The sequence below is a fragment of the Sinocyclocheilus anshuiensis genome, unplaced genomic scaffold, assembly GCF_001515605.1.
Source record: "Sinocyclocheilus anshuiensis isolate Anshui unplaced genomic scaffold, SAMN03320099.WGS_v1.1 scaffold218, whole genome shotgun sequence".
NCBI classification, from domain to species: domain Eukaryota; kingdom Metazoa; phylum Chordata; class Actinopteri; order Cypriniformes; family Cyprinidae; genus Sinocyclocheilus; species Sinocyclocheilus anshuiensis.
In genome coordinates this window covers 1477335-1503896 of record NW_015547665.1, presented here as the reverse complement: position 1 = coordinate 1503896, position 26562 = coordinate 1477335, and the positions used below count along the sequence as shown (strand labels likewise).

Below are 26562 nucleotides of genomic sequence, written 5' to 3'. Positions count from 1 at the left end.
TACCTGGTTCCACAGTTTGGCAGAGGGTGCGTGAGTAGGGCCTTTGTTGACGCTCTCGAACCGACCCCTGCTGGCTGCTGGCGATGGAGGAGGATGAGTGTGGTCCGGTGCTGGTCCGTCCGCGACTCTCCGTGCGGCCCCAGGACCTTCAACATCCCCCAAAGAGCAGCTTCCTCTCTCTCTGGGTCGCCCGTCCCGGGGCCTCTTGCTCTTCTGCTCACCGCCAGGTTTGACGGGGGCCAGGACGGGTGAGGCGGCCAGCCTACACCCAGCTCCTCCATCCTGGAGGCTGCTGCGGATGCGGCGTGGGAGCGGGGGTGGATGCAGGGGGGCGCCCTCGGCAACGAGCAGGCTAAGGCGCTGCAGCCGGTGGACGGGTGGAGGCAGGGTGTGACGAACCGCCTCAGTCTGCTTCTATGCAGCCGAGAGCTGCTGGGCCAAGCTCTCGACCGAGTCGCCAAAGAGGCTGGTCTGGGACACATGACCACCCTCGTGCAGGTCCCTCAGTGCCTTGGCCTGATGAACCTGCAGTAATGCCGTAGCGTTTAAGGCGGAGGCAGCTTCTCCACAGGCTGTTTAAGCGTTCGCCCCCCTGGAGGAAATGGAGCCTGGCCCGCAGCTCCGAGATGGTCATCTTCCCGCGATGGGAACATGACTCATCCACGAACGCCACCTCAGCGTGTTCAATGCCCATACACGTGAGGCAGCGATCGTGACCATCACCCGGCGCCAGGTAACGACTGCATCCAGAAACGCACGGGTGAAACGGCATCTTTAAAAAGATGATCCGTCGTCTTTACAAAGACGCACCCGCTTATTGTACTCTTTTAGAGAAATTGGCTCTTTTAGGGAAATGCTCTTTTACGTGCTGAGACACACAGGGGAAACGACAGGGGGTAGTGCAGCCTGAAGTGCACAACCCACTCGACACAGGAACGACCACCGCTGAAGCACCTTCCGCCAACACAAAAAGCTCCCGAGAGCACTAGACTCGTCACACACAAAGCAGTTTGGTAGGAGCAGAACGATGTTGTCACTCGGCTCCGAAGCGAAAAGCTGGTATGCGTTGCACCAGCTGCCTTTTTATGTTCACGCTGTGATCAGCAGCAGCTGGATGCAATCATCGCATACCAATGTGCATTGGCTCGTTTAGTTTGCACTCAAAATGGATTGGTCTCTCTAAGCGAGATCCCAATTTGTCGGTCACGACGTGACTCGTAGTGACCGACTGAAAGGGAACTGTGACGTCTACTCCAAATTGGTCTATATTACTTACAACTGTATGGTTCCAGAAGTAAAGGTCTCAAAAAGGAACTTAAAAAGAAAATTAAAATCTTATTAACATTTCAAGGCCTTATTCTGAGGTTGTTAACCTAGTGTTAGCTTCTGCAGAATAAATGTACTTTCATATTCATATTTAATATAAGTCCCTGAGAGAAACTGCACTAACCATAGTTTTTTTTTTTATTCATTTATTTTTACATTTTTAAAAATAAATTAATACTTTTATTTAGCAAAAATGCATTAAGTTGATCAAAATGACAGTAAATACATGTATAATGTTACAAAATATACATTTTTCAAATAAATGCTGTTCTTTTTAACTTTTTATTCATTAAATAATCCTGAAAAAATGTAGGCTACCATGGTTTCTACAATAATATTAAGCATCGCAGCTGTTTTCAGCGTTGGTGATAATAATAATAAATGTTTCTTAAGCATCTGATTTCTGAAGGATCAAATGGCACTAAAAACTGGAGTATTGGCTGCATAAAATGCTACAAAAGTACAGAATATGGCACCTTTACTTTAGCAAAGTCCAGCTATTTTTCAGCTGCTCATTCAGAGAGACTGAGTCATGCTGGCATTCTTTTTTTCAGGCAACACATTAAAGTCAGTGTGATTAGTGTGAAGATGAATGTATAAAACTGAACTCTACATGAACCCCATGAATAAACTGAAACTGAACTCCATGACTGAACCCCATGAATACCCGCTGCAAAATGTACAAACAAATGTAAAATTGTAATGATGCGTGGAGGAAAATATGCAGGTGTATAACGTGAGAGAGCATTTGGGATGTGGGTGTGTTTGATTTCTGTGAGTCCATTTGGCTCATTACTGCAATTTTAGCTAAAAGTATGCGAAGGAAGGCAATTTTTCTCTGTGTGAGGTGAGAGATTGTGACCTATTGTGTCTTTGCTGTGTGATAGCAGCTTGCGCCGAGAGGTGTTTGTCCTTTAATGTTGAAGCAGTGTTACATATCTCCAAGCTTCTAATATGATATTTCTAGGTATAAAGGTGACCGCCAGTGAGATTTTGAAAGTAATAAAAAATATGTGTAGTTTTACGTATGCACTTTACAGATGTACAATACTGTTCTAAAGTTTAATTAGAAATATAACTCTTTTCTGAGATTATAATAAATGTCTTTACTGTCACTTTTTTTCATCAATTTATGGCATCCTGCTGAACTGAAGTATTAATTATTTTAATTGATCTCAAACTTTTGAACAGTAATATATGTTGACTCAGTCTTTATTGAATATTTTACTTTTCCTGTGCTAAGATTTTGATATAATTTTGGAATGTTTTATTTACTTGACAGGTTAGGATAAACATTATCAATAGCTCAATCAGTCATGTAGTGGAAATGTGTTTAACAAAATTAGCTGTATTTATTCACAGTATCTTTCTTAATGCATTTTGGTAGTATTTTTGTGAACAATTCATCAGTGATTGTTATCCCAAAGGGGTAAAAATAAATATATAAAATAAAAATATCCATTTTTTTTTATTATTATTTTTATTATTATTGACACTGGTGGATGTTATTGAACAGGTCTTACAAGTTTGGAACGACATGAGTAATTAATGACAGAATTTTAATTTTTGGGTGAACTATCCCTTTAATCTAATTAATCACATATTAATCGCACATCAAATTTGGCTGAGAAATTACCCACAAAAGATCATTTTTAGCTATGATTGTGTTACATGAGAAAAGCATGAAATAGATATTACAAAAAGTAGCGTTATAAAGAATTGTTTTCTTTTTTCATTTTACATTTTTAAGTGAACTACCCTTTTAATTATTTTTTTTTATTAATATGGATTTTTTTATTTTTATGTTCAGATTTTTTTTATTATTATATAAATATGAAATTATTGAAACTAATGAAATTAATGAAACTCTAAACAAGAAACTGCCAGTAGTTGGTGGTAAATGTCTTAAGTCACTGAGTCATTCATTCATTCATTCATTTGATTCGTGTCATGACAAATCGCTGTAGTGCCTCAGTTTAAACAGCAAGTGAACCAATCATCTCTTCCTCTTTACTAGTTATAGCATGAAATAAACATGAATGAACATCAGAAGGTATCTTGTTTCAACCGCAGAAAGACGTCAATACACCATTTTTCAAGTGCAAGTCCACCGACCTTAATCTACTCACCTGTCTGGTTTGTTTGTCGGACAAAATGGCAGATTCGGCGTTATGATTGGTCAGATCGCCTGTCAATCAAACTCCCGGTGAAGGGTCAATTGGGCAAAAACAGACAATATTGTGTCTAAAATGTTAAATAATCTTATTTTAATAAATAATCTTATTTATTGAACTGTTATATGAAGTCAATATCACATTTTCACTCATTTTATTTGAGACAAAACAGCACTCGTGTGGTATTGTACTCGTTGCTCGTGTGATATTGATTAACTATATTATATGATATAAATATGAGACAAAAACTCATACGGGGCATTTCCCCCAATCGCTTGAATTTTATAGTTATATAACTGCATTCTACAGGCTCCAATCGACTATAGATCAGGGCTGGGCAACTTCGGTCCTGGAGGGCCACTGTCCTGCAGAGTTTAGCTCCAACCCCAATCAAACACACTTACCTGTAGCGTTCTAGTGATCTTGAAGACATTGATTAGCTTGTTGAGGTGTCTTTGATTAAGGTTGGAGCTAAACTCTGCAGCACAGTGGCCCTACAGGAATGAAGTTGCCCAACCGTGGTATACTGTAGATAGTCGCTCAATTTAAAATCTTCCCAGTCTACTGAAAATTGCTATGACATCCGTTTCGAACATTACAATGCACATGATAACTTACATATAATAACTAAATCCACTTCACCAGCTAATTACTCTTCAACAGTGATGCTGAGCTACCGCAAAAATGGACGTTCAAAGACAGAATTCTAAAGATGGCTTGTTTCACTTGTTTCTCTGATGCAAAAGATCTATAGGTGAATTTTTCTTGAAGCAGCGCTGCGCAGACCAACCAGTGTACATCAAAGTACTGCGAGAGCTCTAGAGAGCAGACAGCTCTGCATGCTTTCAAATCGCTCTCACAGTACTTTGATGTCAAACACCGATCGATCTGATGTCAAATCCGATCGATCTCAAACACACCATATGGAATGTAAGATGATGTACATGGGGCAAGGTGTTAAATGCATTAAAATTTTTAATGCATTATTTTTTCTGTAAATATTTAATTAGATTAACATGCTAAATTGACAGCCCTAAGTACAAAGCCAACAAGGTGCAAATACATAAATGAGAAAGCATTGGGGAAAAACATCTAGCATAGCAATTCTAAGGATTTTTATTTTCTGTTTAGTAGTGCACTGAAAAATAGAGTTATTAAGTTTGTTTTTGTTTTTCAATAGTGTGTCGCTTTGATTTATTATTTGTTCCTCATCAGTCAGCCGGTATGAAAGGTATAATCAAGGTAATTACTGATTACGGACTTCTTCCTCTATTCATTGTCTCTCATGTCATGTGAAGACAATGGGAATCGTAGTTTCTGCCCACACTATGGGATACGCTAGATTTAAGACTACTTTATCTACTAACAACTGTAACACACACAGGTGGCTTGAATTGAATGGACTCCTCCATAATAATTATCCTAAAACTTCTTAAGACTCACAAAAAGACAGAAACTACTACAGTATTACCGTATTATAGTAGAGTGATTGTATCTGATGGAAATACTACATTAATTTGAGATATATCATGGTACTGAATATTTACCATGGTATTACCATGCTGTATGTTCAAAAAAAAATTATATATGGCATTAAAGAGATTCCTTCCTTCCTTCCTCCCTCCCTCCTTCCCTCCCATTCCATTCCCATTGACTTCCATTGTGTTTGTTTGTCCATACAATGGAAGTCAATGGAAACCGAAGCTCTTTGGTTACCAACATTCTTCAAAATACCTTCTTTTATTTTCCAGAGATGGAAGAAAGTCATACACGACATGAGAGTGAGTAAATGATGACAGAATTTTCAGTTTTTGGGTTGACTATCTCTTTAATGCTAAATATTTAGCAGTCATTTTATTATTGACCAATCAGAATCCAGTATCCAAGAGCGCGGTATAATAATCTCTTGCAGAGTGTCACCATGTGGACTTCCAGTGATCCTGATGGGTAGGTGACAGCTGTCAGTGTGTGCTTGGTTAGCTCTTCAGATGGATTTCCATATAGTTCCAGTATGTGTGTCCGATCACTACAGCTATATCATATTCACTTCTTCTGCATAAAATACACCTGTCCTCTGTGCCTGCTAATGATACGCAGTATGAAACAGTGATTGGATGTCAACATGATTGATGTGGGTGTGGAGAGGGAGGGTCCAGCGCTCTCTTGGGCCATTATCTCTTCAAATTATATCAAGGCTGTCTCGTTAGTCGTCCGTTTGGGGCTGCTCAGTTGCCATGATGGCCGAGGGCATCGAGTCTTTATGGAACCGAAAGCAGAGGACAAATCTCTGCCAAAAGAGCTTTAAAGTGATATCCTGTGAGAATAAATTCTGCATACGTTTAGCTACATTTCATAAAAAGGACAAATTAAATACCATGGATTTTTGCTTAAATTGCGAATCACGTCTAACAGAAAATATTTTTATCTATATCTCCGTAGTCCATCCGTGAGGTGACGGGTTACGTGTTGGTGGCTCTGAATCAGTTTGACAATCTTCCTCTGGAGAACCTGCGGATCATTCGTGGCGCTAAACTGTACGAAGGACGCTATGCTCTGGCCATCTTTCTCAACTACAGACGAGATGGCTACTTCGGTCTTAGACAACTCGGCCTCAAGAACCTGACAGGTATTTTTGTCTTTCTGTGTGTCTCTGTTTCTCCTCAAGCAAATTCCCATCACACTTGGTTTTGTGCAGTAAAAGTCTTTTAGAAATACACAGGAAAGAGCCTTTGGGCCCACAGTAGATATCTGAAAGGATGGATCAGGAAGCAGCCCTTTTTAATAAAATATATTGATCAGCTGAGTATATGATGTCTTCATCCAGATGGTAATGTGCATTAGTCATTTTAAAGATTTGTCATGACACATTAAAGAGCCACAGAACGGTATTTATTGTTTGAATTTCTTTCAAAAAATAAAAAAAATTGAAAGTTGAGTCTTAAGTAACCTGCTCTGCCTTGTTTGTCAGCGCGTTATCAGTTTCCTCTTTGCTCTGCGATGTATTTTTCACCACGTGAGAACATGATGTGTGGTGTGAGAGTGCCATGGCTTGTCGGACATAGCAATAGTATTGAAGGGGGGGGTCTTTGCAAAGGGTCAATTCAGTAAAACAAATTTTATCTCATACTATATTTCAATATTGATTTTTAAGTTTTAGCACTTTTATTTTGTACAACAACCTAAAACTAAGCTAAAATACTTCATATTATTATTATTATTATTATTATTATTATTATAATAATGACTGTAATTCAGATTCAAAGGCATCACAAATTCCAACTGCGAAAGAATAATATTTTAGACACACATTATAATATGTATAAAGTAAAAATATAAAGTTTATATATAAAATATAAAATAAAAGTCTACTAGATAGTCTATTCTAAATAATAAATAAATTATATAATAAAGAATTCAATAAACAATATTAATAAATATTTGTGCAGTATATTTGTTTCAGTGGCTGACGGTCTCTCCTCCTCACTGAATAATGCTAATTTAAGTACGTGAGTTGTAATTATCTCTGGAATTAAATCTACATTAATTTCCAAATCAGGTTGTTTATAATATTTTATAGTGGAACTTCAAGGTGTTTTGAGAGTCAGAATCGTATTACATAGAAGAGGCTACATAACCCTTTGACCCCTTCAGAAAGCACGTGCTTGGTTTGATGTTAAACTCCCTAATAGGTGCTGTGTGTGAGGATGATGCTGTAGGCAAAGTGATTTTTTTTTTTTACTTCCTGCCCTCACACACACAAACACACACACACCACAGAGTACTTCTAAGTATGTTTCCCATGCCCAAGGCCCTTTTATTGACCCAAATGGGTTAAGGATGAGAGAGCAATAGAGACAGACAACCACAAGTATGGCCACCAGAAACAACTGCTGCCCAGCCATAATGATTTTTTTTAGACTCTATTCATTTGAGGTTTACTTACTTTGTTGAAGTTGGATTTAATATTGGGTTGACAGTCAGTTTTTAATGATCTGCCAACAATGACATCTGTAATTCCCTATGCTTATGATTACATGATTAGTTATAACTTTCCCTTCTAATATGAATGTGCTTAGAATTATTTCATTATTCCAATCCTACAGTGTTCCGGGTAAAGAGATGAAAGCATGCATCTTCCTTTCTGAGACACAGACCCTGATGCTTAATGGATCCTTTGATTTAAAATGCAGTTGTTGTCTTGTTTGTCTCTTTCATGTTCTTACTGTCCTTTACTGATGTAGCTTTCATATATGTGGACACTTGAGCAGAAATATAACTGTTTTGTTTCTTTATCTACATAAATCATTCATTGCAGATAATTTAATTGTTAAAATTAATTTTACAATTATCTAGATGTAAATTATCTGGATTATTATTTTTTAAGTGAATTAATATTTTCTTATTTATGCATATATATATAATACATTGCAATGTATTTAACTTAAATTTCATGTCATTTCAAACCTTTCTTTGTTGGAACATAATGCACAATGGGTCCAGTGTTGCTTTGACCACAACGTTCTTCAAAATATCGTCATACATAAGTTTTATTTTGGGGTACACTGTTCCTTTAACACATGGTTGTTTACCAAATAAATAAATGGACATGAAATATTTATTTTGAATTGAAATTGTTGTATTATGTCATAAGAAAGAGATCTGTGAGAAACAGATGTTTCCGGATGAGTGGTCAGCTTTACAGTGTTTTCAAGGTTAGCAGTCTCTATTCCGAAATATTTGACAGTGGGATAAAGTCAAGTATTAAGAATTCCAGAGGTCTGTGTAATAATTTATGACATTTACCCTAGAAAACAATAATAAAGAGGTCATATTTTATTCCTCCATGCCAGTATTTGCAGACTATCTGATGAATAGAGAGCTCTGACCACACACTACTCTCACGCCAGTAGGTCTCAGTATGTACCATGAAAAGCAATTAGGCCAGAACTGTTAATGCATACAGATTAGAGTCCATATCAGATCAAATGATTCAGCCTGAATAACAGTGATAAAATCCCCATATCTGAGCAAAACAGCAGAACTTAGACAGTAATTACCTTTCTCCTGTAAATTAAAGAAAATCACAAGCTGAATTCAGAAAAGATGTAGTCTGAGGTTAGTATCCATAACTGATTATCGTGAAATGATAGACATAGAAACACTGGCAAAGAGAGAATTGTGTAGAGTACAATTTGCATGTTTACCAAAGCTAAAATCTTGCAGGGATACAAATAAAAGGCTTTTTTTCCTTTTACTGGCATTTAGAAAATACCAAAAGGGTCTGGCTGCAGCTGGCGCTTCCTTCTCGAAAATACACATATCCACAGGCTTTAGTTTTGTCCTCATCTTGTTGTTGTCTATTTGAAATCATGCCAAGCAGCTGAACGCAGTCTAAAGAGAACATGTAATTTCTCTCTCCATCTGCTGCCTGTGTGTTCACCCAAATGCTTGGTAAACAACAGCGGCATTAGTTAGATCAATCCTCATCACGTTAAATCATCACTTGCATTTATTCTCAAATGCAACAATTTACATATAGAATATGGAATAACTAAATGGTGCTTGCCCATGCAAAAGTTGCCACCATGATGCCAGGGTGTTATGGCTGGTTGCCAGGGTGTTGTTATGCAGTTACTGTAGTGTTCTGAGTGTTTTTAGTGTGTTGCTAGGGCAGTTGTTCTCAACCTTTTCAACTCGAAGACCCTCATTGTCTAACACTTACACTATATACACCCATATAAGGTAAAATATTCCTGCCAGAATTGTTGCTAAAATTAAGACACTTAAAGACACTTTTTTTTTTTTTATTAAGACTTTTGTTTAAAAAATACAAAATCAGAAACAGTAGTTTTTGAAATGGAAAATTAAGAGAGGTTATTTTATTTTATTTATTATTTTATTTAATCAATTTAATTAGTTAATTAACAACAACAGCAACAATAATAATAATAATAATAATCAGGCACGTGCACTCATAGACATCAAAGGGGGCTTGAGCACCTGCCCTTTTTCTTCCCTGAGAGAAAGTGCCCTTTTTTCTGGGGAGTTTTATTTTTTATTATTTTGATAAATGAATATGTGTATGTGTGCGTATGTTTCTGTTTGCGCACAGCTTTTCCTGTCAAACAAATAAAAAAAATCTAAATATCAGGTCGGGTCAGGAAATGTTGAGACTGTCGAGTTCCGATGCCTTTCTCCCCTCCGCGCAGGCGCAGCACTGCAGCACAGCACATATTGATCGACAAATGCACATCACTGGCGGAGCCGCAGAAGTGAAGCCCTCCCTCCCTTTCCAGTTGTGTTTGTCTTGCTGTGGAAGTGAGTGGTGGTGAACAAAAGACTAAGCTACCGGTGCCTCGAATTTACAGCTAATTATCCAAAAGACAAATATAGTTCATTTGTCTTGCTAACATCCATGACTCATGAGAGCTACAATGTAAATTAGCTAAAGTTTAGCAAACTAGTAGGTTAGACCAGTGCGCGTTCTTTCACTGCATGATTAAGTTTATTAAAATGCATTTAGAATGATCACAAAATTCAAGATATGGGGGCAGAAATGTATATATTTATATAATTTCATAGTTAATCAGTATCACACGAGGACTGACGTTATTTTGATTTTATACAGCAGTTCAATAAACAAGAATTTAATATTAAGACACTTACGTTTTAGACACAATATTGACTGTTTTTGGCTCTATTTCGCCACAAATATAATTCCAATTTGCCTCTGAGCAACATGACGCTGTTTTTTTCCTGAATGAATCAATCGTTTAAATGATTCGGTTCAGTCGCAATGACTCACTATTAACAGTGACTACGTTAATTTCACATTTAAAGTATTTTTCTTTTTCTTTTTTTTATAATTTCAAATATCAGTATTCAACGTTTTATGTTTAAAATATCAAAACAGTATTAATGCATTTGTAACTGCAGGTTAAAACATTCATGTTCTGCATTAAACAGTGTGTAAATGCATCTAAATGCCCCTTTTAATGCAGCTTCTGTGTTTTCTCTGCATTGCAAAGATTCATTTTGTCAATACTGATTTAATTTGCTTGGTAACAGCCCAAATGACTTATTATTCTAACTGACTGATTCAATTTAAGAATTTGACTGAAAAGATAATGCACACTTTTTGAAAAAAATAAATGGCGTTATAAAGGTAAAAATGCCCATAAAAGGTAAAAAATCTATTTAAACTTATTGGAAAAGATGAATTTATATCACTGCTGTGAACTGATCACTAAACAGAATATGCAGAATATCAAAAACTTTAGGAGTCAGCTGTCCATGGTAGTCCTTAAGATATCAGCACAATAACACACTCAGCAAAATATCGTCTAATTATCATTATCGATAAAATCCCAGAAAATATTGAGATGTTTTTTTGTCAATATCGCACAGCCCTAATATATTTAAAGTTTTGTGTGTAAATGCATCTAAATGCCACTTCAGATGCAGCTTCTGTGTTTCCTCTGCATTGCAAAGGTTAATTTTGTCAATACAGATTTAATTTGCTTGGTAACAGCCCAAATGACTTATTATTCTAACTGACTGATTCAATTTAAGAATTTGACTGAAAAGATAATGCACACTTTTTGAAAAAAATAAATGGCGTTATAAAGGTAAAAATGCCCATAAAAGGTAAAAAATCTATTTAAACTTATTGGAAAAGATGAATTTATATCACTGCTGTGAACTGATCACTAAACAGAATATGCAGAATATCAAAAACTTTAGGAGTCAGCTGTCCACGGTAGTCCTTAAGATATCAGCACAATAACACACTCAGCAAAATATCGTCTAATTATCATTATCGATAAAATCCCAGAAAATATTGAGATGTTTTTTTGTCAATATCGCACAGCCCTAATATATTTAAAGTTTTGTTTAGAAAACAAATTAAATAAATATGAGAAGTGCCCTTTTTTCCACTTGAGCCCCTGCCCTACAAAATGCCTGTGAACGTCCCAGATGATAATAATAATAATAATAATAATAATAATTAGAAGTAAAAAATCAATTTAAACTTATTGGAAAAGATTAATTTCTATCACTGCTGTGAACTGATCACCACACAGAATATGAAGAATATCAAAAAATTTTAGGAGTCAGCTGTCCTCGGCAGTCCTTAAGATATCGGCACAATAACACACTCCGCAAAATATCATCTAATTATCGTTATCAATAAAATCCCAGATAATATTGAGATATATTTTTTGTCAATATCACACACCCCTAATATATTTAACGTTTTGATAAAAAAAAATTAAATAAATATGAGAAGTGCCCTTTTTTCCACTTGAGCCCCTGCCCTACAAAATGCCTGTGCACGTCCCAGATGATAATAATAATAATAATAATAATAATAATTAGAAGTAATAGGCTATTTTCTAACCTGTTTTTGAACCTCTCTGCAGAAAGGTCTGTTTTTATAGGCGGGGCGCATTCAAGACTCTTAAGTAAATGCCCACTGCTATGATTGGCTAACAGTGCAGTAACTATTATGTCATAAAGTGGAACATTCCACAACCTGTCATTTTGGCAGACTGGCTTCAATAAAAGCTGTTTTTAAACAAACAAGAAAGTTTTGAGTTTTGAAACTTACAGTATGTTTTTTATAATACATTGACCTGTTATACAGTATGTCAAACGATCAAGGGAAATTTGATTTCTCAGTTCATTACCCTTTTGATTAAATGAGCAGTAAAATCCCCCCACACTCTTCTAAACATCAGTGAGCTATTACTCTTTACATAAACATGACATTTGCACAAATGAACAAAGGAGATAGATATCTCTCCTTTTTAGTTCAACTGCATGATGTATTTATTTATTTATTTTGCGGGTTTTTTTTATGTATTATTTAATGCATCTTAAGTAACAGTTCAAAAAATTACACAAAATTAAGAAAAGATACATTATATTATTTTATTTTATTTCGATTTTTTAATTATTGTTTCAAATTGTATTTATATGTTATTTAAATCTATTTAAGTTTCATTTAATTAAACTTATTTTGTACAATGAATTTTACCATTCATGTTAAAAATATAATGCATGATCACTTTTGATGCACTTTTGTTTAGCATGCATCTGAATTAACAGTTAAGTAAAAAAAAAGAAAAAAAAGTTAATTGCATAAAATTAAGAAAATAAAAATATATATATTTTTTTTTTATTTTGTCTGCAGTTGTGTTTTATGTTATTTAGAAGTATTATGTTTATTTAATTAAGCTTATTTTGTCTTATTGCATGGTTCTTTTAAATAGAGAAGTCTGTTTTAAAGTTAAAAAAAGAAAAGAAAAAGAAATACTGTTTTAAATCTCTAGTCTTAAATCTTTGGAGGAATATAAATTAAATAATTTAAAGAAAGGCAACAAATTACTTCCAAAATTATAAATACTTTATTTAGCTTTCTCTATCCACTTACATTGTAAGTCAGTTAAAACCAGCAATTGTTTTACTTTTACATACCTATGGCAATGGAGTCACTATTACTCAAGGCAAGCTGACAGTGCACAGATATCTGTCTGTCGTCACAGAGAACAGATTTTAATATTGTTTTAGTGATGTCATTACTGATAGCAGATCGTTGGCACAAGCCCAAATTCTATAGACAGCATACTGGCAGCTTGACTATTCCTAAAGGCTTATATACATATATGTATAAAGTATTAGAAACATCTTGCTTTCAAGGCCCTTCAGACTGCATTCGGGCACCCAGAATAGGTGGACATGAATTTAAAAAATCTGATCTGAATTTTAAAATTTGCAAGTCAGCCAATGCTAGCCAAGTAACATTTTGGCACTTTGTCATCTAACATCTTGAAATGTAAATATTCAATATTTTAATATATTCTCGGTCTATGAAGTTCCTGGCAGCTCCTGAATCAATAAGAACGTGACATGTTGCTAGAAATTTGAACATTGACAGTTATTTGGCACTAGGGAATATTTCACTACACATCTTTGGACGGATAGAGGTATTGTAAGCTGGATGAGACTAATGACAATGGCTCAATTGACCACAAAACAGATACTTTTACATTTGGTATGTGACATATTTAGTGCATTGCAATGCAAACAAACCTATATTTAGTTAACACACATTTAGCTTGATGTGTATGTTTAACAGTGCCTAAAATAAAATAAACTCATAAAAACAACTTATTTTATTCCAGCTAGTGGCCAATGCACCATTTCTCTTTTTAGTTATTACTAAAATAACTAAAACTGAAAAAAGGAAAACGAATAAGTAAAAAAATAATACAAACTATATAGACATATTTTGTAAAATAAATAAAACAAAATTACTAAAACTACTAAAAATATTTAATATTTCATGTTATGAATAAATATGAAGAAATTAAGATACATTTATTTGACATCCTTATTTAACAGCCTAATTCTGTGATATATATATATATATATATACACACACACAGAATATACAATGAAATATATACAATGAAACTTATGCTGACCAATTTATTCTGGGAATTTAGAACTTTACGTCCCAGATGATAATAATAATAATAATAATAATAATTAGAAGTAATAGGCTATTTTCTAACCTGTTTTTGAACCTCTCTGCAGAAAGGTCTGTTTTTATAGGCGGGGCGCATTCAAGACTCTTAAGTAAATGCCCACTGCTATGATTGGCTAACAGTGCAGTAACTATTATGTCATAAAGTGGAACATTCCACAACCTGTCATTTTGGCAGACTGGCTTCAATAAAAGCTGTTTTTAAACAAACAAGAAAGTTTTGAGTTTTGAAACTTACAGTATGTTTTTTATAATACATTGACCTGTTATACAGTATGTCAAACGATCAAGGGAAATTTGATTTCTCAGTTCATTACCCTTTTGATTAAATGAGCAGTAAAATCCCCCCACACTCTTCTAAACATCAGTGAGCTATTACTCTTTACATAAACATGACATTTGCACAAATGAACAAAGGAGATAGATATCTCTCCTTTTTAGTTCAACTGCGTGATGTATTTATTTATTTATTTTGCGGGTTTTTTTTATGTATTATTTAATGCATCTTAAGTAACAGTTCAAAAAATTACACAAAATTAAGAAAAGATACATTATATTATTTTATTTTATTTCGATTTTTTAATTATTGTTTCAAATTGTATTTATATGTTATTTAAATCTATTTAAGTTTCATTTAATTAAACTTATTTTGTACAATGAATTTTACCATTCATGTTAAAAATATAATGCATGATCACTTTTGATGCACTTTTGTTTAGCATGCATCTGAATTAACAGTTAAGTAAAAAAAAAGAAAAAAAAGTTAATTGCATAAAATTAAGAAAATAAAAATATATATATTTTTTTTTTATTTTGTCTGCAGTTGTGTTTTATGTTATTTAGAAGTATTATGTTTATTTAATTAAGCTTATTTTGTCTTATTGCATGGTTCTTTTAAATAGAGAAGTCTGTTTTAAAGTTAAAAAAAGAAAAGAAAAAGAAATACTGTTTTAAATCTCTAGTCTTAAATCTTTGGAGGAATATAAATTAAATAATTTAAAGAAAGGCAACAAATTACTTCCAAAATTATAAATACTTTATTTAGCTTTCTCTATCCACTTACATTGTAAGTCAGTTAAAACCAGCAATTGTTTTACTTTTACATACCTATGGCAATGGAGTCACTATTACTCAAGGCAAGCTGACAGTGCACAGATATCTGTCTGTCGTCACAGAGAACAGATTTTAATATTGTTTTAGTGATGTCATTACTGATAGCAGATCGTTGGCACAAGCCCAAATTCTATAGACAGCATACTGGCAGCTTGACTATTCCTAAAGGCTTATATACATATATGTATAAAGTATTAGAAACATCTTGCTTTCAAGGCCCTTCAGACTGCATTCGGGCACCCAGAATAGGTGGACATGAATTTAAAAAATCTGATCTGAATTTTAAAATTTGCAAGTCAGCCAATGCTAGCCAAGTAACATTTTGGCACTTTGTCATCTAACATCTTGAAATGTAAATATTCAATATTTTAATATATTCTCGGTCTATGAAGTTCCTGGCAGCTCCTGAATCAATAAGAACGTGACATGTTGCTAGAAATTTGAACATTGACAGTTATTTGGCACTAGGGAATATTTCACTACACATCTTTGGACGGATAGAGGTATTGTAAGCTGGATGAGACTAATGACAATGGCTCAATTGACCACAAAACAGATACTTTTACATTTGGTATGTGACATATTTAGTGCATTGCAATGCAAACAAACCTATATTTAGTTAACACACATTTAGCTTGATGTGTATGTTTAACAGTGCCTAAAATAAAATAAACTCATAAAAACAACTTATTTTATTCCAGCTAGTGGCCAATGCACCATTTCTCTTTTTAGTTATTACTAAAATAACTAAAACTGAAAAAAGGAAAACGAATAAGTAAAAAAATAATACAAACTATATAGACATATTTTGTAAAATAAATAAAACAAAATTACTAAAACTACTAAAAATATTTAATATTTCATGTTATGAATAAATATGAAGAAATTAAGATACATTTATTTGACATCCTTATTTAACAGCCTAATTCTGTGATATATATATATATATATATACACACACACAGAATATACAATGAAATATATACAATGAAACTTATGCTGACCAATTTATTCTGGGAATTTAGAACTTTGTGTGAAAAGGCTAAAATGAAATGAAGAGAGCAGAGCTAATGCCGTCTCACCGGTCTGTTGCTCAGAAGGCTGAGAGAGGAACAGCTCCATTAATAATGAATCTAGTATCATCATTATGCAGCAAAATGTTTAAACTACACAGAATCTCACAGCTTCAAACACAGCTTTTCTTTTTAAAAACATTCCCCCATGAAACTCAGCTAATGTCAGCAAATCTTGAAGCATGTAATCAGCGAATGTTTGAGGGAGGGGGTCATCTATTTACTTCTAAAATGCTAAAGTAAATGTTTACAAAATAATAATAAAATAAATGTAAAAATCATATCTTCAGTGTCTTTTTAGCACATAGCAGCTTCATTGGAAAAGAGTAGTAAAAAAAAAAAAAAACATGTGCCATGATGTGACAATTGTGTATAATGGATGTTTCTAATGTATCAGCCTATTATGCATGGTACAAAAAAAAATTGCAAAATCAGCTATTTGAAAGGATGGATACCCAAAAAAAGGGGGGGGGGGATCAAGAATATGCCCTATATAATGATTTTTTTATTGCCTACACTGCAAAACTGGCTGCTAGAAAATAAAAATAACACATTTAATGAGGTTTATGTTTAAAACAGGTCAAATAATCTGCAAATGGAATATAATGATTTTTTATTGACTACACTGCAACACTGACTGCTAGAAACTAAAAATAACACATTTAATGAGGTTTATGTTTAAAACAGGTAATCTGCAAATGGAATGAAACTATACTTTTCAATTTCATTTCTCACCTGAATTCATCTTGTTTTCAGAAAAAATATTTATAGAAAATAATATAAAAATGATATATAATCATTTTATATATTCACATGTTTGACTGTTGTGATTTCTACATTTTTCTATTTCCTAATGGGGCGTTTGAGGCAGCAGGTTTTTAGTGTTTCTTCAGGTTCCATGATGTCTTGCTACACCAGTGATTTTTTTTTTTTGTTAGAAAATGAAGACAAGACAACAAAATAAGTTGCGTTGTCAAGTTCACATTTGAACTTGTGTTCTTACCCTCTGTGAGGTTTCAGCCATATCCACCAACCCTTCCAGCCTGCCCTCCTCAGACCCTGCGGCTGGCTGTGATTTTTGGGACGCTCTGCCATCTCTACCAGCCAAACCCCCCTCCCTGTGTGGCTGAATAATGAGACGCATCGTGAATGTGGACAGGCGGCTGAATGGCAGAGGGAGAGAGTGACGGAGGGCCGTGGATCATGATCTGAAGCCTCAGTAGAGGATATTAAGGGCCATTCACTGACTGACAGCGACAAAGCGAACAGAAGTCTGTCACTTTCAATAAGAGTTGTCATCATGACCTGGGCACGTACTGTGCAAAGATGAGAAAGTTTATTGTTTATTATTGAAGCACCATTTGTCTCCTAGTCAAGTTTGGGCAGGAGAAGTTAATGGTTCTGTGAGTGATTCCAGTGCTTTGTATGATTTGTCTTTGTCCACATTAAAAATGGAGCATGGAAGACGGTGTCAGAAATTGTCGTCATTCTAACGGAGTTTGATTTACTCATTGATAATCGTTCCTGTTCATGAAATCATGTAATTCATATTCAGACGCTTTCCCTGCATGTTAATTTTTAACAGCATGGAAACTGATTACTTGTCAAAGTAGAATGAAAGAATCTTATTTTTATATTCAGTAATAAAACTGCTGTTGGTGTGAACCTTCATGCCTCCAACCCAGCTGACAAAAGTATGTTCTCACAATGTTTTGCTGAAAATATCATGTCCGAATGTTGTCTGAACATTCAAAACTGTTTTTTTCTTTTTGTTTTTACATTTGAAAAAAAAAATTTTCTGGTTGTGTGAACCCTAAGGGAAAATTATATTTAATCATTGTATCATTTTGCAGACATTATGGGAACATTACTTTTGAATGTTCTCTGAAATGAAGCAAGTAATAACATTTAAAAATGTCAGATGAATATCCAACTAAAATTTACGGTGGCCGAGAGAGCTCAACGCGCTGCAAATGAAAAAACACATGCAAATAGAAAAAACACCAGCAAATTAAGAAAACATCTTCATCAATTTAACAACACACGCGCTGCAAATTCTCACAACACAAACAAAGAAACGCGCTGCAAATACAAAACAAACGAACAAAAACAGAAACATGCTGCAAATATGCACAGATCCCATCGGAAATGTTTAAGGGAAGTGTGTTTCTTTGTTTGTGTTGTGAGAATTTGCTGTGCGTTTCTGTAGTTGGTTGTGTTGTGAGAATTTGCAGCGCGTGTGTTGTCAAATTGATGAAGATGTTTTCTTAATTTGCAGGTGTTTTTTTCTAAGGTGAGTGGATTTATCCGTCTGTAGAGAGTTTGAGCATTCCTTCTTCAGCTGTCAAGCTTGCGTTATACTAGCACTGAGAGAAGATACGCGGAGTGTTGTGAAACGGCTCAAATGCTGACTTTACTGCCTCTATAAACAGCAGTTTGGCCTACTTCCACCACAGGACTAAGAAATGGCAGAGCGGTTTGTTTTGCTGGTTAATGATGGCGTGTGAGGGCACAGGGTTACAGCACTGTCCTTTGGGGCGTCAGGAACAACAGATTCATTTATGACGATTAATGATTCATGTGTGTATATCAATATCACAAGGCTTGTAGTGCCACTACTTCTGATTATTAAGGGAAACAGCATGATCACTGGTCAAAAAAGTACTATGGTATTACCATTAATTAATTTAGAGTTCACATTTGTAGAAAACAAAATAGTGCTTGGTTTAGGGGTTTTAGCAGGCAGCACTAAACATATATAATTGGAAAACCAGGGTTATGTTTTCCGGGACAGCAAAACCATGGTATTCTTTGAAATATACAAGTATGATAATCAAACCTTAGTGTGCATATAAAACAACCATAATTTTGCCATCTAATACCATCCTAACAGGGAACGTTCTTTCAACTTTCACCAACGGTTTTTAAAAGTTAGGCTACAAAAACGTTCTTAAAGAAATGTTTATGGATTGTTCTTATAACTTTATTAATGCTTGATATACGTTCTCATAACGTTGAGAAAATGTTCTGAGATCAGCATTCTCTGAACGTACTCATAGTGTTATTTGTACTTCAGTGTTCTAAAACATATTGCATAAATATTGTATATTTTAAATGATGTTCTAAGCACAACAAGAAAACTGGACACTTCAGCATTTTAGAAACATTCTATCAAAAACAATCTTCCCACAACACTTTTATAACCTAAATTTCATACCTGGGCATGTTTTGTTAATGTTCCCATTAAATTATGAAAACACTGTTTCTGAACATCCAGTTTCAAGAAATTTTTTTCTTGGTTATGCAATACATTGCACTGCATAATTTCGCAAACATGGAAGCATTACTTTTGAATGTTCTCTGAACGTTCTGAAACAAGTAGATACATTTAAAAAAATTTAGATAAACATCCAACTAAAATGCTTCAGAAAAAAGTTCCATGAACGATGTATAAATAATGTGTTTGTACTAACATTTTCAGAATTTTTTTTTTTTTATGTTTTAAATACTTTTTTTTCTTTTGTATCATTTGTATCATTTTGCAGACATTATGGGAACATTACTTTTGAATGTTCTCTGAAATGAAGCAAGTTAAAAATGTCTTTACGGTGGCCGAGAGAGCTCAACGCGCTGCAAATGAAAAAACACATGCAAATAGAAAAAACACCAGCAAATTAAGAAAACATCTTCATCAATTTAACAACACACGCGCTGCAAATTCTCACAACACAAACAAAGAAACGCGCTGCAAATACAAAACAAACGAACAAAAACAGAAACATGCTGCAAATATGCACAGATCCCATCAGAAATGTTTAAGGGAAGTGTGTTTCTTTGTTTGTGTTGTGAGAATTTGCTGTGCATTTCTGTAGTTGGTTGTGTTGTGAGAATTTGCAGCGCGTGTGTTGTCAAATTGATGAAGATGTTTTCTTAATTTGCAGGTGTTTTTTTCTATTTGCATGTGTTTTTTTTTTCATTTGCAGCGCGTTAAGCTCTCTCGGCCACCGTAAACATTTTTCAGATGAAAACTTCCATGAACGGTGTATAAATAATATTTTTAATTGATCATGCACTGACTGAAATGTTCAAATTTCTTTGAAACATTATATTTCATATCTAATTTAGACAATACTGATCATAGATTTTTTTTTACTTCATGTGATTTTTTTCCCAAGTATTTTGTTTAATATAAAAATGATTATTATTTATATTTTTATTTTTATTTTTTTACATATGAATGATTATATTTGTTTTAATATATTCATGATTAATGCAGGTTCTAGAGAAAACAGATGATGATGATGATGTAACGATTAGCAAAAAAGGAGATCTAAAGTGTTTTTAAGGTTTTAAATGAATGCCTGTTCCTGTTAATTACCTGGTTTCTTTTCTTCATATCTGCACTGGTGGCCTATCTAGATTTTCCAGCCTCATTTGCATATTACTGATTGTAATCTGCCATTTGGAGACGATTTGTCCATGTAAAAATGGACACAGACAGAATGAAATGAGTATTATTTCTCAAATGTTACTGGTTTTGACAGTTTTACTTTGGCTTTAATATTAAATTCCCCTTCTTATATACAAAATTATTGTGTTTTGTGTCAAACAAATAAATAATAAAATCAATATGAGGTGCATATTTTATTTTAATAGTCTGACAATGAAAGTTCCTCAATTTGAACTGAGTTAATGAACGATATTTTTTGCTTGTCTTCTGTCTTATAGACATTAATTTGTTATGGCATAGCTGCACTTTCATTTAAACGGGGATACAATTTATGCTTGTTTTTTAATTTCTAATTTTGTTTTTTTTTTTGCATTAAAATACCCGGTAAATTATATGCAACAGTCAAAATTAATGATCATTTCTATTCTATTCTGTTCTGTTCTGTTATATTCTGTTGAAGCAATGGTAAAATATTTTACATTTAATCAAATAAAATATATGTTTTTACTATATTTTTGATCATACTTCTGTCGAAAAATATCTTACCAACCTCGAAAGTTGCATGACATTTCTAGACATTTCAATGTACATTAACTGATAACTTCTTAAGAATTTTATAGTGTAATAAAGTTTGTTGGTGAACATTATGATAATGTGTTACCAGCTTTAACGATATTTCAGTATTGCTGTTAAAAAAAGAATAGAATATGATAAATAAACATTTGCTTCAATCATTCTCTACAATATAATGCTTGTCAGTGATTACAGTATTTCAAAGTGTATTTTTCATACTTACAACCAAGTTAACAGCTTGTTGTTTGTACTGGCTTATATATTTATTTTTATATATTTGTCTGTGATTTTCAGTTGATATAGAAATCGTGCACTGTGCTCAGCTTTGACTCACAGTGTATTTGTGCAATTAAATTGAGTTATGTTTACAGATGGAGGCAGACTGAATTGTCTTTGATCTTTCAAGCTGTTTTGATCTTTTCAAGCTGCCACTCCGCAAGTGGGTGTTGCATTACTTCAGTCCAAAAGAACTTAGATAAAAATCGCCATCCATAAAAAAAGTATAATAATCACTTGAATCTAGCTTGCGCTCACTGTTGTAAACAGAGGCAGTTCCGGGGGAATGACGTATGAGGTCGACTTTGCGCATGAGCCGCTCAGAAGTGACGCACGCGGAAATGCAGGGGAGAGATCAAAACAAAACAACGGTCAAGAATTAGAAGTACAAAACGAGGATTTGTAAAGAAGAATGTCAGAGGATTTCGATATAAGCCAAGCGGAGACTGGTTTTCCTTTGATAAAATAAGGAAACTTTGCTTCCTTTGATCCTGTGCTCCCAGAACTGCTTCGGTGTACAACTGCTGGTGCAAGCTAGATTAAAGTGACTATTACGTTTGGAATATGGATATTTTTCTTACAAAAACGCATCGATTCGCTACAGAAGGCCTTTGTTCGCCCCACGGAGCCATGTGAGACACTTTTTTTTATGGATGGGCGATTTTTATTTAAGTTCTTTTGGACTGAAGCAATGCAACACCTGCTGAGTGGCATTAAATTCATTTTGGGTGAACTAACCCTTTAAGAGGGGTGCCATAATGTTGCTCAATTTCTCTGGTTGATAAGGACCGCAGTATGTGCGATGTGTGCCCTTCAAATTACTTCATAATAATATATTTTTTAGACATTTTGATTAGCTCAAATTTTTTCCCCGTTTAATTTCCCTTCAAAGCCACTTTATCTTTCCTATTCTCTCAAATTTATAGCATTCTCATTTAAATATAGATTTATTACATTTGTTGTTAAAGAGATTCCTGCATTTTCTCTGCCTTCTCAGCAAAGGAATTGTGTTCAGATGAATTCATCAAAGAGATGTTAATGACTTGAAGTGTTTCTCATGCAGGCTGGGTTTCCAGCTGTGAATGTCAAAAGTGACTTTAAAAATGTATTAATATGGTCTGTTGTTCCATTCACAGGCTCAACCTTTCCCCCTGCACACTCCACTTCCATCATTATGGAAGTGCTGAAAGAAAATGTAAATATTTAACTTTCACTCAAAGGAAGTGAAATTGTCATGTTTAAATACCCTTGATCATGGCTGGGTTCATTTTGAATGCAGGGATGAGGGCTCTGAGACCTGCTAATCTCACAATGCTGGTCAATTAGTTTTTTTGAGATATTAAACAATACGTTGTCAAAAAAAAAATGTGCAAAAAAAAATTGACCTTTAGCTTGTCGCTGGGTCAGTACCCTAAACATTAGTAACTTATACCCCTACAACATGCATAATACAACTTTAATTTAATCTTATGCTCTCCCTGGCTGCAATTTAGATTATCAATTTTATGGTAAAACACAGTAATGTTGTCAAATATTATTACTACTGTATTTAAAATTACTCTTTTCTTTTTGAATATATTTTAAAATGTAATTTATTCCTGTGATCCAAAGCTGAATTTTCAGAATCATTACTCGAGTCTTCAGTGTCCCTTGATCCTTTAGAAATCATTCAGATCTACTGATTTTCTGCTCAAGAATAATTTCCTTTTATTAATTAATGTTACTTATTATTAACCTCTTAAGACCCGGCAAAACATTTTAGGAAAAAATTTTTTTTTTTGATGTCATTACATTGTTTAGAGCATTAAAAAATATATATTTCATTCATAAGTTATGCTACGTCCTCGGTAGAGGACATCGGGACTCAATTTCTTTAAAAAAATAAAAAGACATGAATGAACATGCTAGGCAAAAACAATTGATTTTTTTTAAATCATCAATACATTTTTAGTTTTCAGGATTTTTTTTTATCAAACTTTGTATAAAGATAATTCTCAACTATGTTATAACGGAATTATTTGATATACCATTTTTCTTCATGCAAAATGTGTGTAAAATGGCCACAAACAGGTTTTCTCATATATAATGTATTATAAACTAAATCTAATTTGCATATTAATGTGTTTTTGGGGCAACATGTAATGAAAAAAGAAGTGTAATATTGAGAGTAATAACTGACAAGATTTTCATAATAATATATAATATTTCATAGGAATATTGAAATATAATTTGTTTCCCTATTCATTTGTTGTGTCTCCCAAAATGCATAATAAACATGCTTTTAGTCCCGGTGTCCTCATATGAGGACATCTATGAAATCAACCTCCTGTTTCGTAACAGAAAGTCATATTTGGATTTGAAACCCCATTACATTTTCCTGAGATGTTGATTTATGACACACAGTTTAAAAATTAGTCCGATTTAAATGACAATTACAAAATATTATCATATTTCCATAAGAGTGTCACTAAATTAATATTAGACATTTTTGAAGACCAAGGAGAGGGAGTGGTCATGGTTAAACATCCAAACATTTAGTATCTCTGAAAAGCCCTGAATGTGCTCTGTACAGGACATCCAGACTTAAAACCGTGGCATGTATAGTCTCAGAGAAATTCACTAAAATATAATGTCCTCATATGAGGATGCAGGGTCTCAGGAGGTTAATTAATGTTGAAAACAGTTGTGCTCCTTAACATTTTTGTGGAAACATGATACTTTTTTCAGGATTTTTTGATGAATAGAAAGTGCAAAAAGAACAGTATTTATTTGATTTTTTTTTTTTTTTGTAACACTCTTTACTGTAACTTTTAATTATTTTAATTCTTCCTTGCTGAATAAATGTATTGATTTCTTTAAAAAATCAAGCTGTATATACTGTGTATACATTCACAAATATTTACAAATTATTATAATTTTTTTATTGATATTAGCAATAGGATTGTAGTGCGCAGGTCCATTTTAATTAATTGTATCATCCATTCTATGTGGGTTTAGCTATTGAAAACATTCAAGTTTACTGAAGACGAAAGGTTTAATAGTTTGATATAATCAGTTGTGTAGGTTCAACTGTGCAGATTTGAGATGTTCTAGCAGAACTGTCCAGCCACGTAACTTATAAAGTTACATTAGTTGATTATGAAGCACTGTTCAAATGCGGAGTTTTGCGCATCGTGTGTGTGTGTGCACGAGCGAGAGAGAGAGAGAGAGAAAGAGAGAGATAGCACGAGAGAGCGAGAGAGAGCGCGAGAGAGAGAGAGAAAGAGAGAGAGAGCGAGAGAGACAGAAAGAGAGAGAGAACGCGAGAGAGCGAGAGAGAGAGAAAGAGCGAGAGAGAGCGAGAGAGAACGCGAGAGAGAGAGAGAGAGAGAGAGAGAGGCAGGGCATAGAGGACCTACAATACTGTACAGTATTTGAAAAATAGTGTGTTTTTTGAACATTAAAGCATGTCAACATATTCTGTTACACCAAATACACAAAATAATGATCTTTAAAAAAGCATCATATGACCCCTTTAAATCATGTTCTAAAAAGAGAGATTATTTTCATTGCACTTCTTTTATAAATCATTTAAACTGGTTTCATAGAGCAGTCAGGGTTATATCCTTAAGGTGACCTCCGAATGAACTGTATGTCTTTTATATGCGCATAATGTTTATTAAACATTATTTATGCTGTTAAGTATGCTAAATGGCTGAAATGTCGTCACTTATTCAGAAATGCTCTTGATTTCTAATTCTCCCTCTTCTCTGTTGTAGAAATCCTGAATGGAGGTGTGTATGTGGATCAGAATAAGTTCCTGTGTCACGCTGACACCATCCACTGGCAGGACATCATCAAGAACCCGCGTTCTGAACTTCTGGTTGTGCCCTCAAACAATAGTGGCAACACATGTGAGTGTTTAGATGAGTTTAATGATTAAAACTGGGCTATAATAATTTATGTTTTTCATAGATAAACTGAAACTGCTTTGTGTCCTTTCAAACATTGTATTTGGATGTATATTTCAAGCTTTAACAAACAAGAAGTTAGGTAAGGTGCTTTAAAATATTTAATGCAATACTGAAATATTGGTGAAACTGGTGACACATTATCATACTCTTCATTAATAACATTCACAGACTTTATTACATTACATACATTTTAACAGGTTATTAGTTAATAAATTGTTAGAAATGTCATGCAACATTAAATCATATGTAAATATATTTTATACCATCCATAAGCTTGGGTTGGTTAGGTGTTTTTGAAAGAAGTCTCTTATGATCAAAAATACAGTAAAAGCAGTAATATTGTAAGTATTACGATGTAAAATGTTTTAATATTTTTTAAATGTAATTTATTCCAGTGATTGCAAAACTGAATTTTCAGCATCATTACTCCAGTCTTCTGTGTCACATGATCCTTCAGAAATCTTTCATATATGCTGATTAGCTGCTCAAGAAATATTTCTTAATATTATCAATTTTGAAAACACTTGTGCTGCCATGATACTTTTTTAGGAATTTTTTTGATGAATAGAAAGTTCAAAAGAACATAATTTATTTGAAATCTTTTTCTAACAGTTTAAATATATTTATTGACACCTTTAATCAATTTAATATTAGTATTAATTTAATAAAAAATATTAAATTGATAATTTAATTTAAAGGGGTCATATGATGTTGCTAAAAAGAACATTATTTTGTGTATTTGGTGTAATGAAATGTGTTTATGCGGTTTAAAGTTCAAAAAACACATTATTTTCCACATACTGTACATTATTGTTTCTCCTCTATGCCCCGCCTTTCTGAAACGCGATTTTTACAAAGCTCTTCGGTCTGAAAACCGAGGTGTGCTGTGATTGGCCAGCTATCCAGTGCGTTATGATTGGCCGAATACCTCAAGCCTGTGACGGAAATGTTACGCCCCTTACCATACTGTGATGATGCCCTGCCTGGCCGGAGCGACGATTCAAACACATGAAAACTCATTATAAATGAGGCATTCGTTGCATCCAGTGGGTACATAATTATGGATTATAAT

At 33.9% G+C, this 26562-nt stretch overlaps 1 protein-coding gene across 1 annotated transcript in view; it reads left to right on the top strand.

Annotated features, from left to right (window-relative positions):
• Nucleotides 1-26562, top strand: part of LOC107702505 (receptor tyrosine-protein kinase erbB-4-like) — a 114533-nt gene that overhangs the window by 39598 nt on the left and 48373 nt on the right. Inside the window, exons 4-5 of the mRNA XM_016504847.1 lie at nt 5940-6126; nt 25296-25430. Of these exons, the coding sequence (XP_016360333.1) occupies nt 5940-6126; nt 25296-25430 (322 nt within the window). The remainder of the gene's footprint in view (nt 1-5939; nt 6127-25295; nt 25431-26562) is intronic.